We start from the raw sequence: 18988 nt of genomic DNA on the forward strand, positions 1-18988 counted from the left end.
CTTTGCTGTCAGAGAGTACATATAAAGGGGATAGGATAACTTACTTGCGGTCAGAGAGTACTTATAAAGGAGCTAGAATAACTCACTTGTTGTCAGGGAGTACTTATAAGGGACTAGAGTAACTCACTTAGGGTTAGGGAGTACTTATATAGGGGCTAGTGTAACTCAATTGGGGTCAGGGAGTATTTCTATGTGACTAGGCTAACTCACTTGGGGTCTGGGAGTACTTATATGGGACTAGGGTAACTCTCTTGGGGTCAGGGAGTACTTATAAGGGACTAGGGTAACTCACTTTAGGTCTGGGAGTACATATAAAGCGGATAGGATAACTCACTTGCGGTCAGATAGTACATATAAAGGGGCTAGGTTAAATCACTTGCGGTCAGAGAGTACATATAAAGGGGCTAGGATAACTCACTTGGGGTCAGGGAGTACTTATAAAGGGGCTATGGAAACTCACTTGGGGTCAGAGAGTACTTATAAAGGGGCTAGGATAACTCACTTGCGGTCAGAGAGTACATAGAAAGGGGCTAGGATAACTCACTTGGGGTCAGGAAGTACATATAATGGGGCTAGGATAACTCACTTGGGGTAAGGGAGTACTTATACAGGGGTAGAGTAACTCACTTGGGGTTAGTGAGTACTACTATGGGACTAGGGTAACTCACTTGATGACAGAGAGTACATATAAAGAGGCTAGGATAACTCACTTGGGGTCAGGGAGTACTACTATGGGACTAGGGAAAATCACTTGCGGTCAGAGAGTACATTAAAAGGGGCTAGGATAACTGACTTGGGGTCAGGGAGTACTTATATGGGACCAGGGTAACTCACTAGGGGCCAGGGTGTACTTATATGAGACTAGGGTAACACACTTGGGGTCAGGGAGTACTTATAAAGGGGCTATGGTAACTCACTTAGGGTCAGGAAGTACTTTTATGGGACTAGGGTAACTTACTTGCGGTCAGAGAGTACATATAAAGGGGCTAGGATAACTCACTTGGGGTCTGGGAGTACTTGTAAAGGGGCTATGGTATTTCACTTGGGGCAGGGAGTACTTATATGAGACTAGGGTAACACACTTGGGGTCAGGGAGTACATATAAAGGGGATAGGATAACTCACTTGGGGTCGGGGAGAACTTATAAAGGGGCTAAGGTAACACACTTGGGTTCAGGGAGTACTTATATGAGACTAGGGTAACACACTTGGGGTCAGGGAGTACACATAAAGGGGCTAGGGTAACTCAATTTGGGTCAAGGAGAACTTATAAGGGACTAGGGTAACTCACTTGGGGCCTGGGAGTAAATATAAAATGGCTAGGATAACTCACTTGCGGTCAGAGAGTACATATAAAGGGGATAGGATAACTCACTTGGGGTCAGGGAGTACTTATAAAGGGGCTAGGGTAACTCACTTGCGGTCAGAGAGTACATATAAAGGGGCTAGGATAACTCACTTGGGTTCAGGGAGTACATATAATGGGGCTAGGATAATTCACTTGCAGTTAGAGAGTACATATAAAGGGGCTAGGATAACTCAATTGGGGTCAGGGAGTACTACTATGGGACTAGGGTAACTCACTTGCTGTCAGAGAGTACATATAAAGGGGCTACGGTAACTCACTTGCGGTCAGAGATTACATATAAAGGGGCAAGGATAACTCACTTGGGGTCAGGGAGTACCTATAAAGCGGCTATGGTAACTCACTTGGTGCCAGGGAGTACTAATATGAAACTAGGGTAACACACTTGGGGTCAGGGAGTACTGATAAAGGGGCTAGGATAACTCACTTGCGGTCAGAGAGTACATATAAAGTGGCTAGGATAACTCACTAGGGGTCAGGGAGTACATATAAAGGGGCTAGGATAACTCACTTGCGGTCAGAGAGTACATATAAATGGGCTAGGATAACTCAATTGGGGTCAGGGAGTACTACTATGGGACTAGGGTAACACACTTGGGGTCAGGGAGTATATATAAAGGGGATAGGATAACTCACTTGGGGTCGGGGAGAACTTATAAAGGGGCTAAGGTAACACACTTGGGTTCAGGGAGTACTTATATGAGACTAGGGTAACACACTTGGGGTCAGGGAGTACTTACATAGGGGCTATGGTAACTCACTTAGGGTCAGGAAGTACTTCTATGGGACTAGGGTAACTCACATGGGGTTAGGGAGTACTTTTATGGGACTAAGGTAACTCACTTGGGGTCAGGGAGTACTTATAAAGGGGATAGGATAACTCACTTGGGGTCAGGGAGTACTTATATTGGGGCTAGTGTAACTCATTTGGGGTCAGGGAGTACTTATATGGGACTACGGTAATTCACTTGCGGTCAGAGAGTTTATACAAAGCGGCTAGGATAACTCACTTGGGGTCAGGGAGTACCTCTAAAGGGGCTATGGTAACTCACTTGGGGTAAGGAGTACTTATATAGGACTAGGGTAACTCACTTTGCTGTTAGAGAGTACATATAAAGGGGATAGGATAAATCACTTGGGGTCAGGGAGTACTTATATGGGACTAGGGTAACTCACTTGGGGCCAGGGTGTACTTATAAGGGGCTAGGATAACTCACTTGGGGTCAGGGAGTACTTCTATGGGTCTAGGGTAACTCACTTGGGGTCAGGGAGTACTTATAAAGGGGCTATGGTAACTCACTTGAGGCCAGGGAATACTAATATGAAACTAGGGTAACACACTTGGGTTCAGGGAGTACTTATAGAGGGGCTAGGATAACTCACTTGCGGTTAGAGAGTACATATAAAGGGGCTAGGATAACACACTTGGGGTCAGGGAGTACATATAAAGGGGCTAGGATAATTCACATGCGGTTAGAGAGTACATACAAAGGGGCTAGGATAACTCACTTGGGGTCAGGGAGTACTTATAAAGGGGCAAGGGTAACTCACTTGCGGTCAGAGAGTATATATAAAGGGGCCAGGATAACTCACTTGGGGTCAGGGAGTACATATAATGGCGCTAGGATAACTCACTTGCGGTCAGAGAGTACATATAAAGGGGCTAGGATAACTCACTTGGGGACAAAGAGTACTACTATGGGACTAGGGTAACTCACTTGCGGTCAGAGAGTACATATAAAGGGGCTAGGGTAACTCACTTGGGGTCAGGGAGTACTTATAAAGGGACAAGGGTAACTCACTTGCGGTCAGGGAGTACATTTAAAGGGGCTAGGATAACTCACATGCGGTTAGAGAGTACATATAAAGGGGATAGGATAACTCACTTGCGGTCAGAGAGTACATATAAAGGGGCTAGAATAACTCACTTGTTGTCAGGGAGTACTTATATGGGACTAGGGTAACTCACTTAGGGTTAGGGAGTACTTATATAGGGGCTAGGGTAACTCACTTGGGGTCAGGGAGTACTTCAATGGGACTAGGGTAACTCACTTGGGGTCTGGGAGTACTTATATGGGACTAGGGTAACCCACTTAGGGTCAGGGTGTACTTATAAAGGGGCTAGGGTAACGCACTTTGGGTCAGGGAGTAGTTAAAAGTAACTAGGGTAACTCACTTGGAGTCTGGGAGTAAATATTAAGGGTCTAGGATAACTCACTTGGGGTCAGGGAGTACTACTATGGGACTAGGGTATCTCACTTGCGGTCAGAGAGTACATATAAAGGGGCTAGGATAACTCACTTGCGGTAAGAGAGTACATATAAAGGGGCTATGGTAACTCACTTTGGGTAAGGAGTACTTATATAGTACTAGGGTAACTCACTTGCGGTCAGAGAGTACATATAAAGGGGATAGGATAACTCACTTGCGGTCAGAGAGTACATATAAAGGGGCTAGAATAACTCACTTGTTGTCAGGGAGTAATTATATGGGACTAGGGTAACTTACTTAGGGTTAGGGAGTACTTATTTAGGGGCTAGGGTAACTCACTTGGGGTCAGGGAGTACTTCAATAGGACTAGGGTAACTCACTTGGGGTCAGGGAGTATTTATATGGGACTGGGGTAACTCATTTGTTGTCAGGGAGTACTTATATGGGACTAGAGTAACTCACTTAGGGTTAGGGAGTACTTATATAGTGGCTAGGGTAACTCACTTGGGGTCAGGGAGTACTTATAAAGGGGCTATGGTAACTCACTTAGGGTCAGGAAGTACTTATATAGTACTAGGGTAACTCACTTGCGGTCAGAGAGTACATATAAAGGGGATAGGATAACTCAATTGCGGTCAGAGAGTACATATAAAGTGGCTAGGATAACTCACTAGGGGTCAGGGAGTACATATAAAGGGGCTAGGATAACTCACTTGCGGTCAGAGAGTACATATAAATGGGCTAGGATAACTCAATTGGGGTCAGGGAGTACTACTATGGGACTAGGGTAACACACTTGGGGTCAGGGAGTACATATAAAGGGGATAGGATAACTCACTTGGGGTCGGGGAGAACTTATAAAGGGGCTAAGGTAACACACTTGGGTTCAGGGAGTACTTATATGAGACTAGGGTAACACACTTGGGGTCAGGGAGTACTTACATAGGGGCTATGGTAACTCACTTAGGGTCAGGAAGTACTTCTATGGGACTAGGGTAACTCACATGGGGTTAGGGAGTACTTTTATGGGACTAAGGTAACTCACTTGGGGTCAGGGAGTACTTATAAAGGGGATAGGATAACTCACTTGGGGTCAGGGAGTACTTATATTGGGGCTAGTGTAACTCATTTGGGGTCAGGGAGTACTTATATGGGACTACGGTAATTCACTTGCGGTCAGAGAGTTTATACAAATCGGCTAGGATAACTCACTTGGGGTCAGGGAGTACCTCTAAAGGGGCTATGGTAACTCACTTGGGGTAAGGAGTACTTATATAGGACTAGGGTAACTCACTTTGCTGTCAGAGAGTACATATAAAGGGGATAGGATAACTCACTTGGGGTCAGGGAGTACTTATATGGGACTAGGGTAACTCACTTGGGGCCAGGGTGTACTTATAAAGGGGCTAGGATAACTCACTTGGGGTCAGGGAGTACTTCTATGGGTCTAGGGTAACTCACTTGGGGCCAGGGTGTACTTATAAAGGGGCTAGGATAACTCACTTGGGGTCAGGGAGTACTTCTATGGGTCTAGGGTAACTCACTTGGGGTCAGGGAGTACTTATAAAGGGGCTATGGTAACTCACTTGAGGCCAGGGAATACTAATATGAAACTAGGGTAACACACTTGGGTTCAGGGAGTACATATAAAGCGGCTAGGATAACTCACCTGCGGTCAGATAGTACATATAAAGGGGCTAGGTTAACTCACTTGCGGTCAGAGAGTACATATAAAGGGGCTAGGATAACTCACTTGGGGTCAGGGAGTACTTATAAAGGGGCTAGGATAACTCACTTGGGGTCAGGGAGTACTTATAAAGGGGCAAGGGTAACTCACTTGCGGTCAGAGAGTACATATAAAGGGGATAGGATAACTCACTTGCGGTAAGAGAGTACATATAAAGGGGCTATGGTAACTCACTTAGGGTTAGGGAGTACTTATATAGTGGCTAGGGTAACTCACTTGGGGTCAGGGAGTACTTATAAAGGGGCTATGGTAACTCACTTAGGGTCAGGAAGTACTTTTATGGGACTAGGGTAACTTACTTGCGGTCAGAGAGTACATATAAAGGGGCTATGGTAACTCACTTTGGATAAGGAGTACTTATATAGTACTAGGGTAACTCAATTGCGGTCAGAGAGTACATATAAAGGGGATAGGATAACTCACTTGCGGTCAGAGAGTACATATAAAGGGGCTAGAATAACTCACTTGTTGTCAGGGAGTAATTATATGGGACTAGGGTAACTTACTTAGGGTTAGGGAGTACTTATTTAGGGGCTAGGGTAACTCACTTGGGGTCAGGGAGTACTTCAATAGGACTAGGGTAACTCACTTGGGGTCAGGGAGTATTTATATGGGACTAGGGTAACTCATTTGTTGTCAGGGAGTATTTATATGGGTCTAGAGTAACTCACTTGGGTTCAGGGAATACTTATATGAGACTAGGGTAACACACTTGGGGTCAGGGAGTACTTATAAAGGGGCTATGGTAACTCACTTAGGGACAGGAAGTACTTTTATAGGACTAGGGTAACTTACTTGCGGTCAGAGAGTACATATAAAGGGGCTAGGATAACTCACTTGGGGTCAGGGAGTACTTGTAAAGGGGCTATGGTATTTCACTTGGGGCAGGGAGTACTTATATGAGACTAGGGTAACACACTTGGGGTCAGGGAGTACATATAAAGGGGATAGGATAACTCACTTGGGGTCGGGGAGTACTTATATGAGACTAGGGTAACACACTTGGGGTCAGGGAGTACTTACATAGGGGCTAGGGTAACTCACTTGGGATCAGGGAGTACTACTATGGGACTAGGGTAACTCAATTGCGGTAAGAGAGTACATATAAAGGGGATAGGATAACTCACTTGGGGTCAGGGAGTACTTATAAAGGGGCTATGGTAACTCACTTGGGATCAGGGAGTACTACTATGGGACTAGGGTAACTTACTTGCGGTCAGAGAGTACATATAAAGGGGCTAGGATAACTCACTTGGGGTCAGGGAGTACTTGTAAAGGGGCTATGGTAACTCACTTGTGGTCAGGGAGTACTTATATGTGACTATGGTAACACACTAGGGGTCATTGAGTACTAATAAAGGGGTTAGATTAACTCTCTTGCGGTCAGAGAGTACATATAAAGGGGCTAGGATAACTCACTTGGGGTCAGGGAGTACTTATAAAGGGGCTATGGTAACTCACTTAAGGTCAGGAAGTACTTCTATGGGATTAGGGTAACTCACTTGTTGTCAGGGAGTACTTATATGGGACTAGAGTAACTCACTTAGGGTTAGGGAGTATTTATATAGGGGCTAGGGTAACTCACTTGGGGTAAGGGAGTATTTCTATGTGACTAGGGTAACTCACTTGGGGTCTGGGAGTACTTATATGGGACTAGGGTAACTCTCTTGAGGTCAGCGAGTACTTATAAAGGGGCTAGGGTAACTCAATTTGCGTCAAGGAGTACTTATAAGGGACTAGGGTAACTCACTTGGGGCCTGGGAGTAAATATGAAATGGCTAGGATAACTCACTTGCGGTCAGAGAGTACATATAAAGGGGCTATGGTAACTCACTTTGGGTAAGGAGTACTTATATAGGACTAGGGTAACTCACTTGCGGTCAGAGAGTACATATAAAGGGGATAGGATAACTCACTTGCGGTCAGAGAGTACATATAAAGGGGCTAGAATAACTCACTTGTTGTCAGGGAGTACTTATATGGGACTAGGGTAACTCACTTAGGGTTAGGGAGTACTTATATAGGGGCTAGGGTAACTCACTTGCGGTCAGGGAGTACTTCAATGGGACTAGGGTAACTCACTTGGGGTCTGGGAGTACTTATATGGGACTAGGGTAAACCCACTTAGCGTCAGGGAGTACATATAATGGGGCTAGGATAAATCACTTGCGGTCAGAGAGTACATATAAAGGGGCTAGGGTAACTCACTTGCGGTCAGAGAGTACATATAAAGGGGCAAGGATAACTCACTTGGGGTCAGGCAGTACCTATAAAGGGGCTATGGTAACTCACTTGGTGCCAGGGAGTACTAATATGAAACTAGGGTAACACACTTGGGGTCAGGGAGTACTGATAAAGGGGCTAGGATAATTCACTTGCGGTCAGAGAGTACATATAAAGTGGCTAGGATAACTCACTAGGGGTCAGGGAGTACATATAAAGGGGCTAGGATAACTCACTTGCGGTCAGAGAGTACATATAAAGGGGCTAGGATAACTCAATTGGGGTCAGGGAGTACTACTATGGGACTAGGGTAACTCACTGGCGGTCAGAGAGTACATATAAAGGGACTAGGATAACTCACTTGGGGTCAGGGTGTACTTATAAATGTGATATGGTAACTCACTTGTTGTCAGGGAGTACTTATATGGGACTAGGGTAACTCACTTGCGGCCAGGGTGTACTTATAAAGGGGCTAGGATAACTCACTTGGGGTCAGTGAGTACTTCTAGGGGGCTAGGGTAACTCACTTGGGGTCAGGGAGTACTTATATAGGGGCTAGTGTAACTCATTTGGGGTCAGGGAGTACTTATATGGGACTACGGTAATTCACTTGCGGTCAGAGAGTTCATATAAAGCGGCTAGGATAACTCACTTGGGGTCAGGGAGTACCTCTAAAGGGGCTATGGTAACTCACTTGGGGTAAGGAGAACTTATATAGGACTAGGGTAACTCACTTTGCTGTCAGAGAGTACATATAAAGGGGATAGGATAACTCACTTGCGGTCAGAGAGTACATATAAAGGAGCTAGAATAACTCACTTGTTGTCAGGGAGTACTTATATGGGACTAGAGTAACTCACTTAGGGTTAGGGAGTACTTATATAGGGGCTAGTGTAACTCAATTGGGGTCAGGGAGTATTTCTATGTGACTAGGCTAACTCACTTGGGGTCTGGGAGTACTTATATGGGACTAGGGTAACTCTCTTGGTGTCAGGGAGTACTTATAAGGGACTAGGGTAACTCACTTTAGGTCTGGGAGTACATATAAAGCGGCTAGGATAACTCACCTGCGGTCAGATAGTACATATAAAGGGGCTAGGTTAACTCACTTGCGGTCAGAGAGTACATATAAAGGGGCTAGGATAACTCACTTGGGGTCAGGGAGTACTTATAAAGGGGCTATGGAAACTCACTTGGGGTCAGGGAGTACTTATAAAGGGGCTAGGATAACTCACTTGCGGTCAGAGAGTACATATAAAGGGGCTAGGATAACTCACTTGGGGTCAGGGAGTACATATATAGGGCTAGGATAACTCACTTGGGGTAAGGGAGTACTTATACAGGGGTAGGGTAACTCACTTGGGGTTAGTGAGTACTGCTATGGGACTAGGGTAACTCACTTGATGACAGAGAGTACATATAAAGGGGCTAGGATAACTCACTTGGGGTCAGGGAGTACTACTATGGGACTAGGGAAAATCACTTGCGGTCAGAGAGTACATTAAAAGGGGCTAGGATAACTCACTTGGGGTCAGGGAGAACTTATAAGGTGATAAGGTAACACATTTGGGGTCAGGGAGTACTTATATGGGACTAGGGTAACTCACTTGGGGTCAGGGAGTACTTATAAAGGGGCTATGGTAACTCACTTAGGGTCAGGAAGTACTTATATAGTACTAGGGTAACTCACTTGCGGTCAGAGAGTACATATAAAGGGGATAGGATAACTCAATTGCGGTCAGAGAGTACATATAAAGTGGCTAGGATAACTCACTAGGGGTCAGGGAGTACATATAAAGGGGCTAGGATAACTCACTTGCGGTCAGAGAGTACATATAAATGGGCTAGGATAACTCAATTGGGGTCAGGGAGTACTACTATGGGACTAGGGTAACACACTTGGGGTCAGGGAGTACATATAAAGGGGATAAGATAACTCACTTGGGGTCGGGGAGAACTTATAAAGGGGCTAAGGTAACACACTTTGGTTCAGGGAGTACTTATATGAGACTAGGGTAACACACTTGGGGTCAGGGAGTACTTACATAGGGGCTATGGTAACTCACTTAGGGTCAGGAAGTACTTCTATGGGACTAGGGTAACTCACATGGGGTTAGGGAGTACTTTTATGGGACTAAGGTAACTCACTTGGGGTCAGGGAGTACTTATAAAGGGGATAGGATAACTCACTTGGGGTCAGGGAGTACTTATATTGGGGCTAGTGTAACTCATTTGGGGTCAGGGAGTACTTATATGGGACTACGGTAATTCACTTGCGGTCAGAGAGTTTATACAAAGCGGCTAGGATAACTCACTTGGGGTCAGGGAGTACCTCTAAAGGGGCTATGGTAACTCACTTGGGGTAAGGAGTACTTATATAGGACTAGGGTAACTCACTTTGCTGTCAGAGAGTACATATAAAGGGGATAGGATAACTCACTTGGGGTCAGGGAGTACTTATATGGGACTAGGGTAACTCACTTGGGGCCAGGGTGTACTTATAAAGGGGCTAGGATAACTCACTTGGGGTCAGGGAGTACTTCTATGGGTCTAGGGTAACTCACTTGGGGCCAGAGTGTACTTATAAAGGGGCTAGGATAACTCACTTGGGGTCAGGGAGTACTTCTATGGGTCTAGGGTAACTCACTTGGGGTCAGGGAGTACTTATAAAGGGGCTATGTTAACTCACTTAGGGTCAGGAAGTACTTTTATGGGACTAGGGTAACTTACTTGCGGTCAGAGAGTACATATAAAGGGGCTAGGATAACTCACTTGGGGTCAGGGAGTAGTTGTAAAGGGGCTATGGTATTTCACTTGGAGCAGGGAGTACTTATATGAGACTAGGGTAACACACTTGGGGTCAGGGAGTACATATAAAGGGGATAGGATAACTCACTTGGGGTCGCGGAGAACTTATAAAGGGGCTAAGGTAACACACTTGGGTTCAGGGAGTACTTATATGAGACTAGGGTAACACACTTGGGGCCTGGGAGTAAATATAAAATGGCTAGGATAACTCACTTGCGGTCAGAGAGTACATATAAAGGGTATAGGATAACTCACTTGGGGTCAAAGAGTACTTATAAAGGGGCTAGGGTAACTCAATTTGGGTCAAGGAGTACTTATAAGGGACTAGGGTAACTCACTTGGGGCCTGGGAGTAAATATAAAATGGCTAGGATAACTCACTTGGGGTCAGGGAGTACTTATATAGGGGCAAGGGTAACTCACTTGCGGTCAGAGAATACATATAAAGGGGCTAGAATAACTCACTTGGGGTCAGGGAGTACATATAATGGCGCTAGGATAACTCACTTGCGGTCAGAGAGTACATATAAAGGACGTTTACGTTCAGTTACTCGGGTCATGGATCCAGATTAACTAACGCAGTCAGGCAACCTGTTAAAAAATATCACCAGATTAACCCGAATCTAGTTCCGAGCTTTACGCCAAGAACAATCGGGTTGATTTAAGGAGATTTAAATGTAGTTGTGTCAGACCGCAATGACAATTATTTTTGTTTAATAATAGGCCGTTCGCTTTAGCAGAAAGTAGTTCTTTTTAATTTATATAATATGGACGTTTCAAATATACTGAGCTTATTAATAGAAAGCGACGGGGACGATTTTGATTTGACACAAATAACATTTAGAGAGGAGCATATTAGAATTAATAGATATTATGAAAATATTTTATGCCGTTACTCTATATCAGGTAAATAACTCCTATGTTTATGCATAGTTCCTTAATGGACTCATTAACAGCTATAGATGTCTTTAATATTAACATTTACCTATAATTATTTTTAAATTAGATAGTTTTTACCAAAAAATATAGGTCTGCTCTTGTTTCCTATGTTTTTTATACTTTATATCATTTGTACAATTCCAACTTATTAAAGGGATGAAAACAGAAATACGAAAAAGTACATAAAATGTATATAGTCAACGAGGACAAAGAACTGTTGATTTTGAATTACCTAAGATTTTCTCATTTTTTTTTAATAATAGTGTATAATATATACTATTTTTTTCAGATTTCAAATCACATTTCCGCCTTTCAAAACCTACATTCCAAATGCTAGTACAAAGAATTGGCCCGTGTCTGTTGCGAACTATTAATGGTCCTAAAGTAGACCCACCGAAACAATTAGCTGTGACACTTTGGGTATTAGGAAACCAAGAAGTGTATAGGTACATACACACGATATGCATAAACATTTATATTAATATAAATGTATTAAGAGTTTATTGTTTCGTTTTAATTATTTAATTATTATTGAAAATGTTAGGGCCGGTTGTTTTACCTATTGGCAAACGTCTGGATAAATTTATCCGTTTGGTAAAGCTTGAAATTGAAAAGAATTTACTACAGTTTGTAAATTTTACCAAGCAGATAAATTTTACCAATAGGTGGAAAAACCGGCCTTTAATATATTTATGAGCATGTAAATGTTCAATGCAGTATAGCATCGATGATATATATATATATATATATATGATTATATTAATTTGCACATGGATTAATGTTGTGTTTAAATTTATACGTAATGGATAAAAATAAAGAGTTTATAAATTGTATACATTTACGATAATTAATATTTACTAATACTTACATAATTTTTTTGTCTCAGAACCGTTTGTGACAGATTTAATCTCTGTAAAAGTACCGTCTGGAAATGTGTTTTTAATACATCATATGTATTACAAAATCATGTTAATGACTATATAAAATGGCCGCAGTATCGAGAATTAATGCAAAATCAAAATAATTTTCAAGAAGTAAGTAATTTTCCTGGTATAGTAGGTGTTATAGATGGATGTCATATTCGGATAAGTGCCCCTATCAACTACCCCAACAGTTACATTAATCGAAAAGGCTATCATTCGATAATATTACAAGGAATTTGTGACTCTAAAAGAAAGTTTATTGATGTTTTTATTGGGTATTGCGGCAGCGTACATGACGCTAGAGTTTGGCAATACAGCCATATAAAAGAACTTATCGATAATGATAATGAGAGGTACTGTCCAAAAAACAGTCATCTAATAGGAGATTCGGCATACCCATTAACAAAAGTTCTTCTCACACCTTATAAAGATAACGGACATCTTACAGATGTTCAAATCAATTACAACAGGAAGCTATCTTCTACCAGAATGGTAATTGAACGAACATTTGGTCTGTTAAAATGTAGATGGAGAAAACTGAATTATATTTATATGTTCAATGTAGAAATGATTCCGCTTATCATATTAGCCTCTTGTATATTACATAATATTTGTTTAGAGCACGAACTTGAACCTTTTGAACTAGATGTTAATGAGAATGAATATAATAGAGATGAAGATGAACATGAAGATGAAAATGAAAATGATGATGTACATGAAAATGTATTTCAAAGTGCAGAAGAAAAACGAGAAATTATTGCCAATTTAATATACTAAATGTTTAGTTAAAAAAAATAACCGCATAATTATATCCATTAAGTTTATGTTTATTTTATAAAAATAAATTTGTAATCTTTTGACATTGTAATTAATTACTGAAAATATATTGTTAACTATTTATTAAATAAACCTTACTTGGGTATTCGACACCCATTATTAAAATGTTTAATAACATAAATTCTTTTTCAAATTGAATGTTCTTTAACAATTAAATTTCTAACTTATACATACATATATAGGGTTTCTCTATAAATCATACATTAAATACATAAGCATATTAAACAAGATAGAATGTTGATCATTAACAAAAATTGTAAACGACTAATGCATGATTCTTATGTATATTTATTTAACATGACGATGACAAAACGTAGAAAAATAATTCTTATAAAGATAGCAAATATATTCCAAAGCTTCCATTTTATGTAGACCAAATGAGCAACAACCATTTCTCGCTATATAGGTATATATTTGCTTAATATTAAATTAAAAAGTTTCCCACTTGTTGACCATAACATAGTTTTAAACTAAATAATGAGATATTGAAGAAAAAAACGAACTCCTTTTCTACCTATATACTAGCAACATTTTTATTTTATGAAAAATAAAATTTAATTTTCTTTGCTCTCTAATAATTTAATAATCTTTTCCCTCAATTGCATGTTTTCAGAGTGGTGTCTTTCTCTTTGGTTGTATATATCTTTTAACGTTATTGTTTCACATGCAGTGCGTTTCCTATTTGATTTAGGCATTGATCCACCGCAACAAACATTTTGGTTTTTATCTACATTATCACCTATTGTATAGTAAAAACCTTTTGTACTACTACCAAGAGAACTAGGATTTACTTCTGGTGATGATTTTAATATATTATCCATTTCCTCAAAATGAATCCAATTCTGCCTATTAGCACCAGTGGTATCATTATGAATTTTTATATCTTTATACTTTTTCTTCAGATTTTTCCACTTGTTTAAACATTGTTCGTCACTGAAGCTATATCCTTTTTGTGCAAAGCTTGCAGCGATCTCCTTCCATATTCGTTTGGATATACAGTTCTTTTCACTCAAATTTTTCCATTTACTTCTAACCTCTTCAATTAACAATTTAGTTTGTTTTGAGTCCCAATGATATTTACTGGCGTCTAAATAATATATATAAATTGATTTTATTACTTTTCTGAATTAAAATTAATACTTACAATTAAAATATATTAACAATTTATACCAGTGGCAAAATTATTTTCTTTATTTTCTAACGACATTATCTGGCGGTAGATATATATGACTATTAAATATTCTTCTAGTTTTTAGTATTTTTATTATAAAGTTAACTAATAAGTATTTATAAAAACAATATAAAATTCTTTATATATATATATATATATATATAAATAATTTTATAATATTTTTATAAGTACTTATTAGTTAACTGACGTCCTACTATATTATAGTCTGACACAAATTCATCCGAATCCTCTTAAACCAACCCGATTGTTCTTTGCGTAAAGCTCGGAACTAGATTCGGGTTAACCTGGTGATATTTTTTAACAGGTTGCCTGACTGCGTTAGTTAATCTGGATTCATGGCCCGAGTAACTGAACGTAAACGTCCAAAGGGGCTAGGATAACTCACTTGGGGACAGGGAGTACTACTATGGGACTAGGGTAACTCACGTGCGGTCAGAGAGTACATATAAAGGGGCTAGGATAACTCACTTGGGATCAGGGAGTACTTATATGGGTCTAGGGTAACTCACTTGTTGTCAGGGAGTACTTATATGGGACTAGAGTAACTCACTTAGGGATAGGGAGTACTTATATAGGGGCTAGGGTAACTCACTTGGGGTAAGGGAGTATTTCTATGTGACTAGGGTAAATCACTTGGGGTCTGGGAGTACTTATATGGGACTAGGGTAACTCTCTTGAGGTCAGCGAGTACTTATAAAGGGGCTAGGGTAACTCAATTTGGGTCAAGGAGTACTTATAAGGGACTAGGGTAACTCACTTGGGGTCAGGGAGTACTTATATAGGGGCTAGGGTAACTCACTTGGGATCAGTGAGTACTATTATGGGACTAGGTTAACTCACTTGCGGTCAGAGAGTACATATAAAGGGGCTAGGATAACTCACTTGGGGTCAGGGAGTACTAATATAGGGGCTAGGGTAACTCACTTGGTGTCAGTGAATGCTACTAAGGGACAAGGGTAACTCACTTGCGGTCAGAGAGTACATATAAATGTGCTAGGATAACTCACTTGGGGTCAGGGAGTAGTTATAAGGGACTAGGGTAACTTACTTGGGGTCTGGGAGTACATATAGAGGGGCTAGGATAACTCACTTGCGGTCAGAGAGTACATATAAAGAGGTTAGGATAACTCACTTGCGGTCAGAGAGTAGTCTATGGGACTAAGGTAACTCACTTGGGGTCTGGGAATAAATATAAAGGGGCTAGGATAACTCACTTGCGGTCAGAGAGTACATATACTGGGGCTAGGATAACTCAATTGGGGTCAGGGAGTACTTATAAGGGACTAGGGTAACTCACTTGGGATCAGTTAGTACTATTATGGGACAAGGGTAACTCACTTGCGATCAGAGAGTACATATAAATGTGCTAGGATATCTCACTTGGGGTCAGGGAGAACTTATAAAGGTGATATGGTAACTCACTTGGGGTCAGGGAGTACTTATATTGGACTAGGGTAACTCACTTGGGGTCATGGAGTACTTATATGGGACCAGGGTAACTCACTTGGGGCCTGGGTGTACTTATAAAGGGGCTAGGGTAACTCACTTGGGGTCAGGGAGTAGTTATAAGGGATTAGGGTAACTTACTTGGGGTCTGGGAGTACATATAAAGGGGCTAGGATAACTCACTTGCGGTCAGAGAGTACATATAAAGAGGTTAGGATAACTCACTTGCGGTCAGAGAGTAGTCTATGGGACAAGGGTAACTCACTTGGGGTCTGGGAATACATATAAAGGGGCTAGGATAACTCACTTGCGGTCAGAGAGTACATATAACGGGGCTAGGATAACTCACTTGGGGTCAGGGAGTATTTATATGGGACTAAGGTAACTCACTTGCGGTCAGAGAGTACATATAAAGGGGCTAGGATAACTAAGTTGGGGTCAGGGAGTATTTATATAGGGGCTAGGGTAACTCACTTGGGGTCAGGGAGTACTTCTATGGGACTAGGGTAACTCATTTGCGGTCAGAGAGATCATATAAAGCGGCTAGGGTAACTCACTGTGGGTCAAGGAGTACTTATATTAGACTAGGCTAACTGACTAGGTGTCTGGGAGTATTTATGTGGGACCAGGGTAACTCCTTGGGGCCAGGGTGTACTTATAAAGGGGCTAGGGTAACCCACTTAGGGTCAGGGAGTACTTATAAAGGGGCTATGGTAACTCACTTGGGGTAAGGAGTACTTATATAGGACTAGGGTAACTCACTTGCGGTCAAAGAGTACATATAAAGGGGCTAGGGTAACTCACTTGGGGTCAGGGAGTAGTTATAAGGGACTAGGGTAACTCACTTGGGGTCTGGGAGTACATATAAAGGGGCTAGGATAACTCACTTGCGGTCAGAGGGTACATATAAAGAGGCTAGGATAACTCACTTGGGGTCAGGGAGTACTTATAAAGGGGCTATGGTAACTCACTTGGGGTAAGGAGTACTTATATAGGACAAGGGTAACTCACTTAAAGTCAGAGAGTACATATAAAGGGGCTAGGATAACTAAGTTGGGGTCAGGGAGTATTTATATAGGGGCTAGGGTAACTCACTTGCGGTCAGAGAGTACATATAAAGGGGCTAGGATAACTAACTTGGGGTCAGGGAGTATTTATATGGGACTAAGGTAACTCACTTGCGGTCAGAGAGTACATATAAAGGGGCTAGGATAACTAAGTTGGGGTCAGGGAGTATTTATATAGGGGCTAGGGTAACTCACTTGGGGTCAGGGAGTACTTCTATGGGACTAGGGTAACTCACTTGCGGTCAGAGAGTACATATAAAGGGGCTAGGATAACTCACTTGCGGTCAGAGAGTAGTCTATGGGACTAAGGTAACTCACTTGGGGTCTGGGAATAAATATAAAGGGGCTAGGATAACTCACTTGCGGTCAGAGAGTACATATAATGGGGCTAGGATAACTCACTTGGGGTCAGGGAGTACTTATAAGGGACTAGGGTAACTCACTTGGGATCAGTTAGTACTATTATGGGACAAGGGTAACTCACTTGCGATCAGAGAGTACATATAAATGTGCTAGGATATCTCACTTGGGGTCAGGGAGAACTTATAAAGGTGATATGGTAACTCACTTGGGGTCAGGGAGTACTTATATTGGACTAGGGTAACTCACTTGGGGTCATGGAGTACTTACATGGGACCAGGGTAACTCACTTGGGGCCAGGGTGTACTTATAAAGGGGCTAGGGTAACTAACTTGGGGTCAGGGAGTAGTTATAAGGGATTAGGGTAACTTACTTGGGGTCTGGGAGTACATATAAAGGGGCTAGGATAACTCACTTGCGGTCAGAGAGTACATATAAAGAGGTTAGGATAACTCACTTGCGGTCAGAGAGTAGTCTATGGGACAAGGGTAACTCACTTGGGGTCTGGGAATATATATAAAGGGGCTAGGATAACTCACTTGCGGTCAGAGAGTACATATAACGGGGCTAGGATAACTCACTTGGGGTCAGGGAGTACTTATAAAGGGGCTAGTGTAACTCATTTGGGGTCAGGGAGTACTTATATGGGACTAGGGTAACTCACTTGCGGTCAGAGAGATCATATAAAGCGGCTAGGGTAACTCACTGTGGGTCAAGGAGTACTTATATTAGACTAGGCTAACTGACTAGGTGTCTGGGAGTATTTATGTGGGACCAGGGTAACTCCTTGGGGCCAGGGTGTACTTATAAAGGGGCTAGGGTTACCCACTTAGGGTCAGGGAGTACTTATATGGGACTAGCGTAACCCACTTAGGGTCAGGGAGTACTTATAAAGGGGCTATGGTAACTCACTTGGGGTAAGGAGTACTTATATAGTACTAGGGTAACTCACTTGCGGTCAAAGAGTACATATAAAGGGGCTAGGGTAACTCACTTGGGGTCAGGGAGTAGTTATAAGGGACTAGGGTAACTCACTTGGGGTCTGGGAGTACATATAAAGGGGCTAGGATAACTCACTTGCGGTCAGAAGGTACATATAAAGAGGCTAGGATAACTCACTTGGGGTCAGGGAGTACTTATAAAGGGGCTATGGTAACTCACTTGGGGTAAGGAGTACTTATATAGGACAAGGGTAACTCACTTGCGGTCAGAGAGTACATATAAAGGGGCTAGGATAACTAAGTTGGGGTCAGGGAGTATTTATATAGGGGCTAGGGTAACTCACTTGGGGTCAGGGAGTACTTCTATGGGACTAGGGTAACTCACTTAGGGTCAGGGAGTACTTATATGGAACTAATGTAACTCACTTGGGGTCAGGGAGTACTTATATAGGGGCTAGGTTAACTCACTTGGGGTCAGGGAGTACTTCTATGGGACTAGGGTAACTCACTAGGGTCCTTAGAGCACTTATATGGGACTAGGGTAAATCAGTTGGGGTAAGGGAGTACTTATATGGGACTAGGGTAACTCACTTGCGGTCGGAGAGTACATATAAAAGAGCTAGGATAACTCACTTGGGGTCAGGGAGTACTTCTATGGGACTAGGGTAACTCACTTGGGGTCAGGGAGTACTTATATAGGGGCTAGGGTAACTCACTTAGGGTTAGGGAGTACTTATATAGGGGCTAGGGTAACTCACTTGGGGTAAGGGAGTATTTCTTTGTGACTAGGGTAACTCACTTGGGGTCTGGGAGTACTTATTTGGGCCTAGGGTAACTCTCTTGAGGTCAGCGAGTACTTATAAAGGGGCTAGGGTAACTCAATTTGGGTCAAGGAGTTCTTATAAGGGACTAGGGTAACTCACTTGCGGC

The 18988-nt window shown here is 42.1% G+C and overlaps 2 protein-coding genes across 2 annotated transcripts; one reads left to right on the forward strand and one right to left on the reverse strand.

Annotated features, from left to right (window-relative positions):
- Nucleotides 1-11829: 11829 nt before the first annotated feature.
- LOC136784449 (putative nuclease HARBI1) lies at nt 11830-12992 on the forward strand. Its single transcript, XM_066745097.1, has 3 exons — nt 11830-11886; nt 11958-11992; nt 12179-12992. The coding sequence occupies exons 1-3, from the start codon at nt 11830-11832 to the stop codon at nt 12990-12992; spliced, it is 906 nt and encodes a 301-aa protein (XP_066601194.1).
- Nucleotides 12993-13606: 614 nt separating this feature from the next.
- On the reverse strand, nt 13607-14259 carry LOC136784450 (uncharacterized). The gene is made up of 2 exons (XM_066745099.1): nt 14223-14259; nt 13607-14139 (listed from the first exon to the last, which is right to left on the reverse strand). The coding sequence occupies exons 1-2, from the start codon at nt 14257-14259 to the stop codon at nt 13607-13609; spliced, it is 570 nt and encodes a 189-aa protein (XP_066601196.1).
- Between the last annotated feature and the right edge of the window lie 4729 nt (nt 14260-18988).

This window comes from Prorops nasuta, unplaced genomic scaffold (assembly GCF_024137725.1).
Source record: "Prorops nasuta isolate Cenicafe-Biocafe unplaced genomic scaffold, Cenicafe_Pnas_1.2 PNAS00054, whole genome shotgun sequence".
NCBI classification, from domain to species: Eukaryota; Metazoa; Arthropoda; class Insecta; order Hymenoptera; family Bethylidae; genus Prorops; species Prorops nasuta.

Coding starts and splice junctions, on each gene's coding strand:
- LOC136784449 (XM_066745097.1), top strand. CDS start 11,830: ATGTTAGGGCCGGTTGTTTTACCTATTGGCAAACGTCTGGATAAATTT. Junction 11,887..11,957: donor TGGATAAATTTATCCGTTTG/GTAAAGCTTGAA, acceptor TTTTACCAATAG/GTGGAAAAACCGGCCTTTAA. Junction 11,993..12,178: donor TTTAATATATTTATGAGCAT/GTAAATGTTCAA, acceptor TTTTTGTCTCAG/AACCGTTTGTGACAGATTTA.
- LOC136784450 (XM_066745099.1), bottom strand. CDS start 14,259: ATGTCGTTAGAAAATAAAGAAAATAATTTTGCCACTG. Junction 14,140..14,222: donor AGAAAATAATTTTGCCACTG/GTATAAATTGTT, acceptor TATATTATTTAG/ACGCCAGTAAATATCATTGG.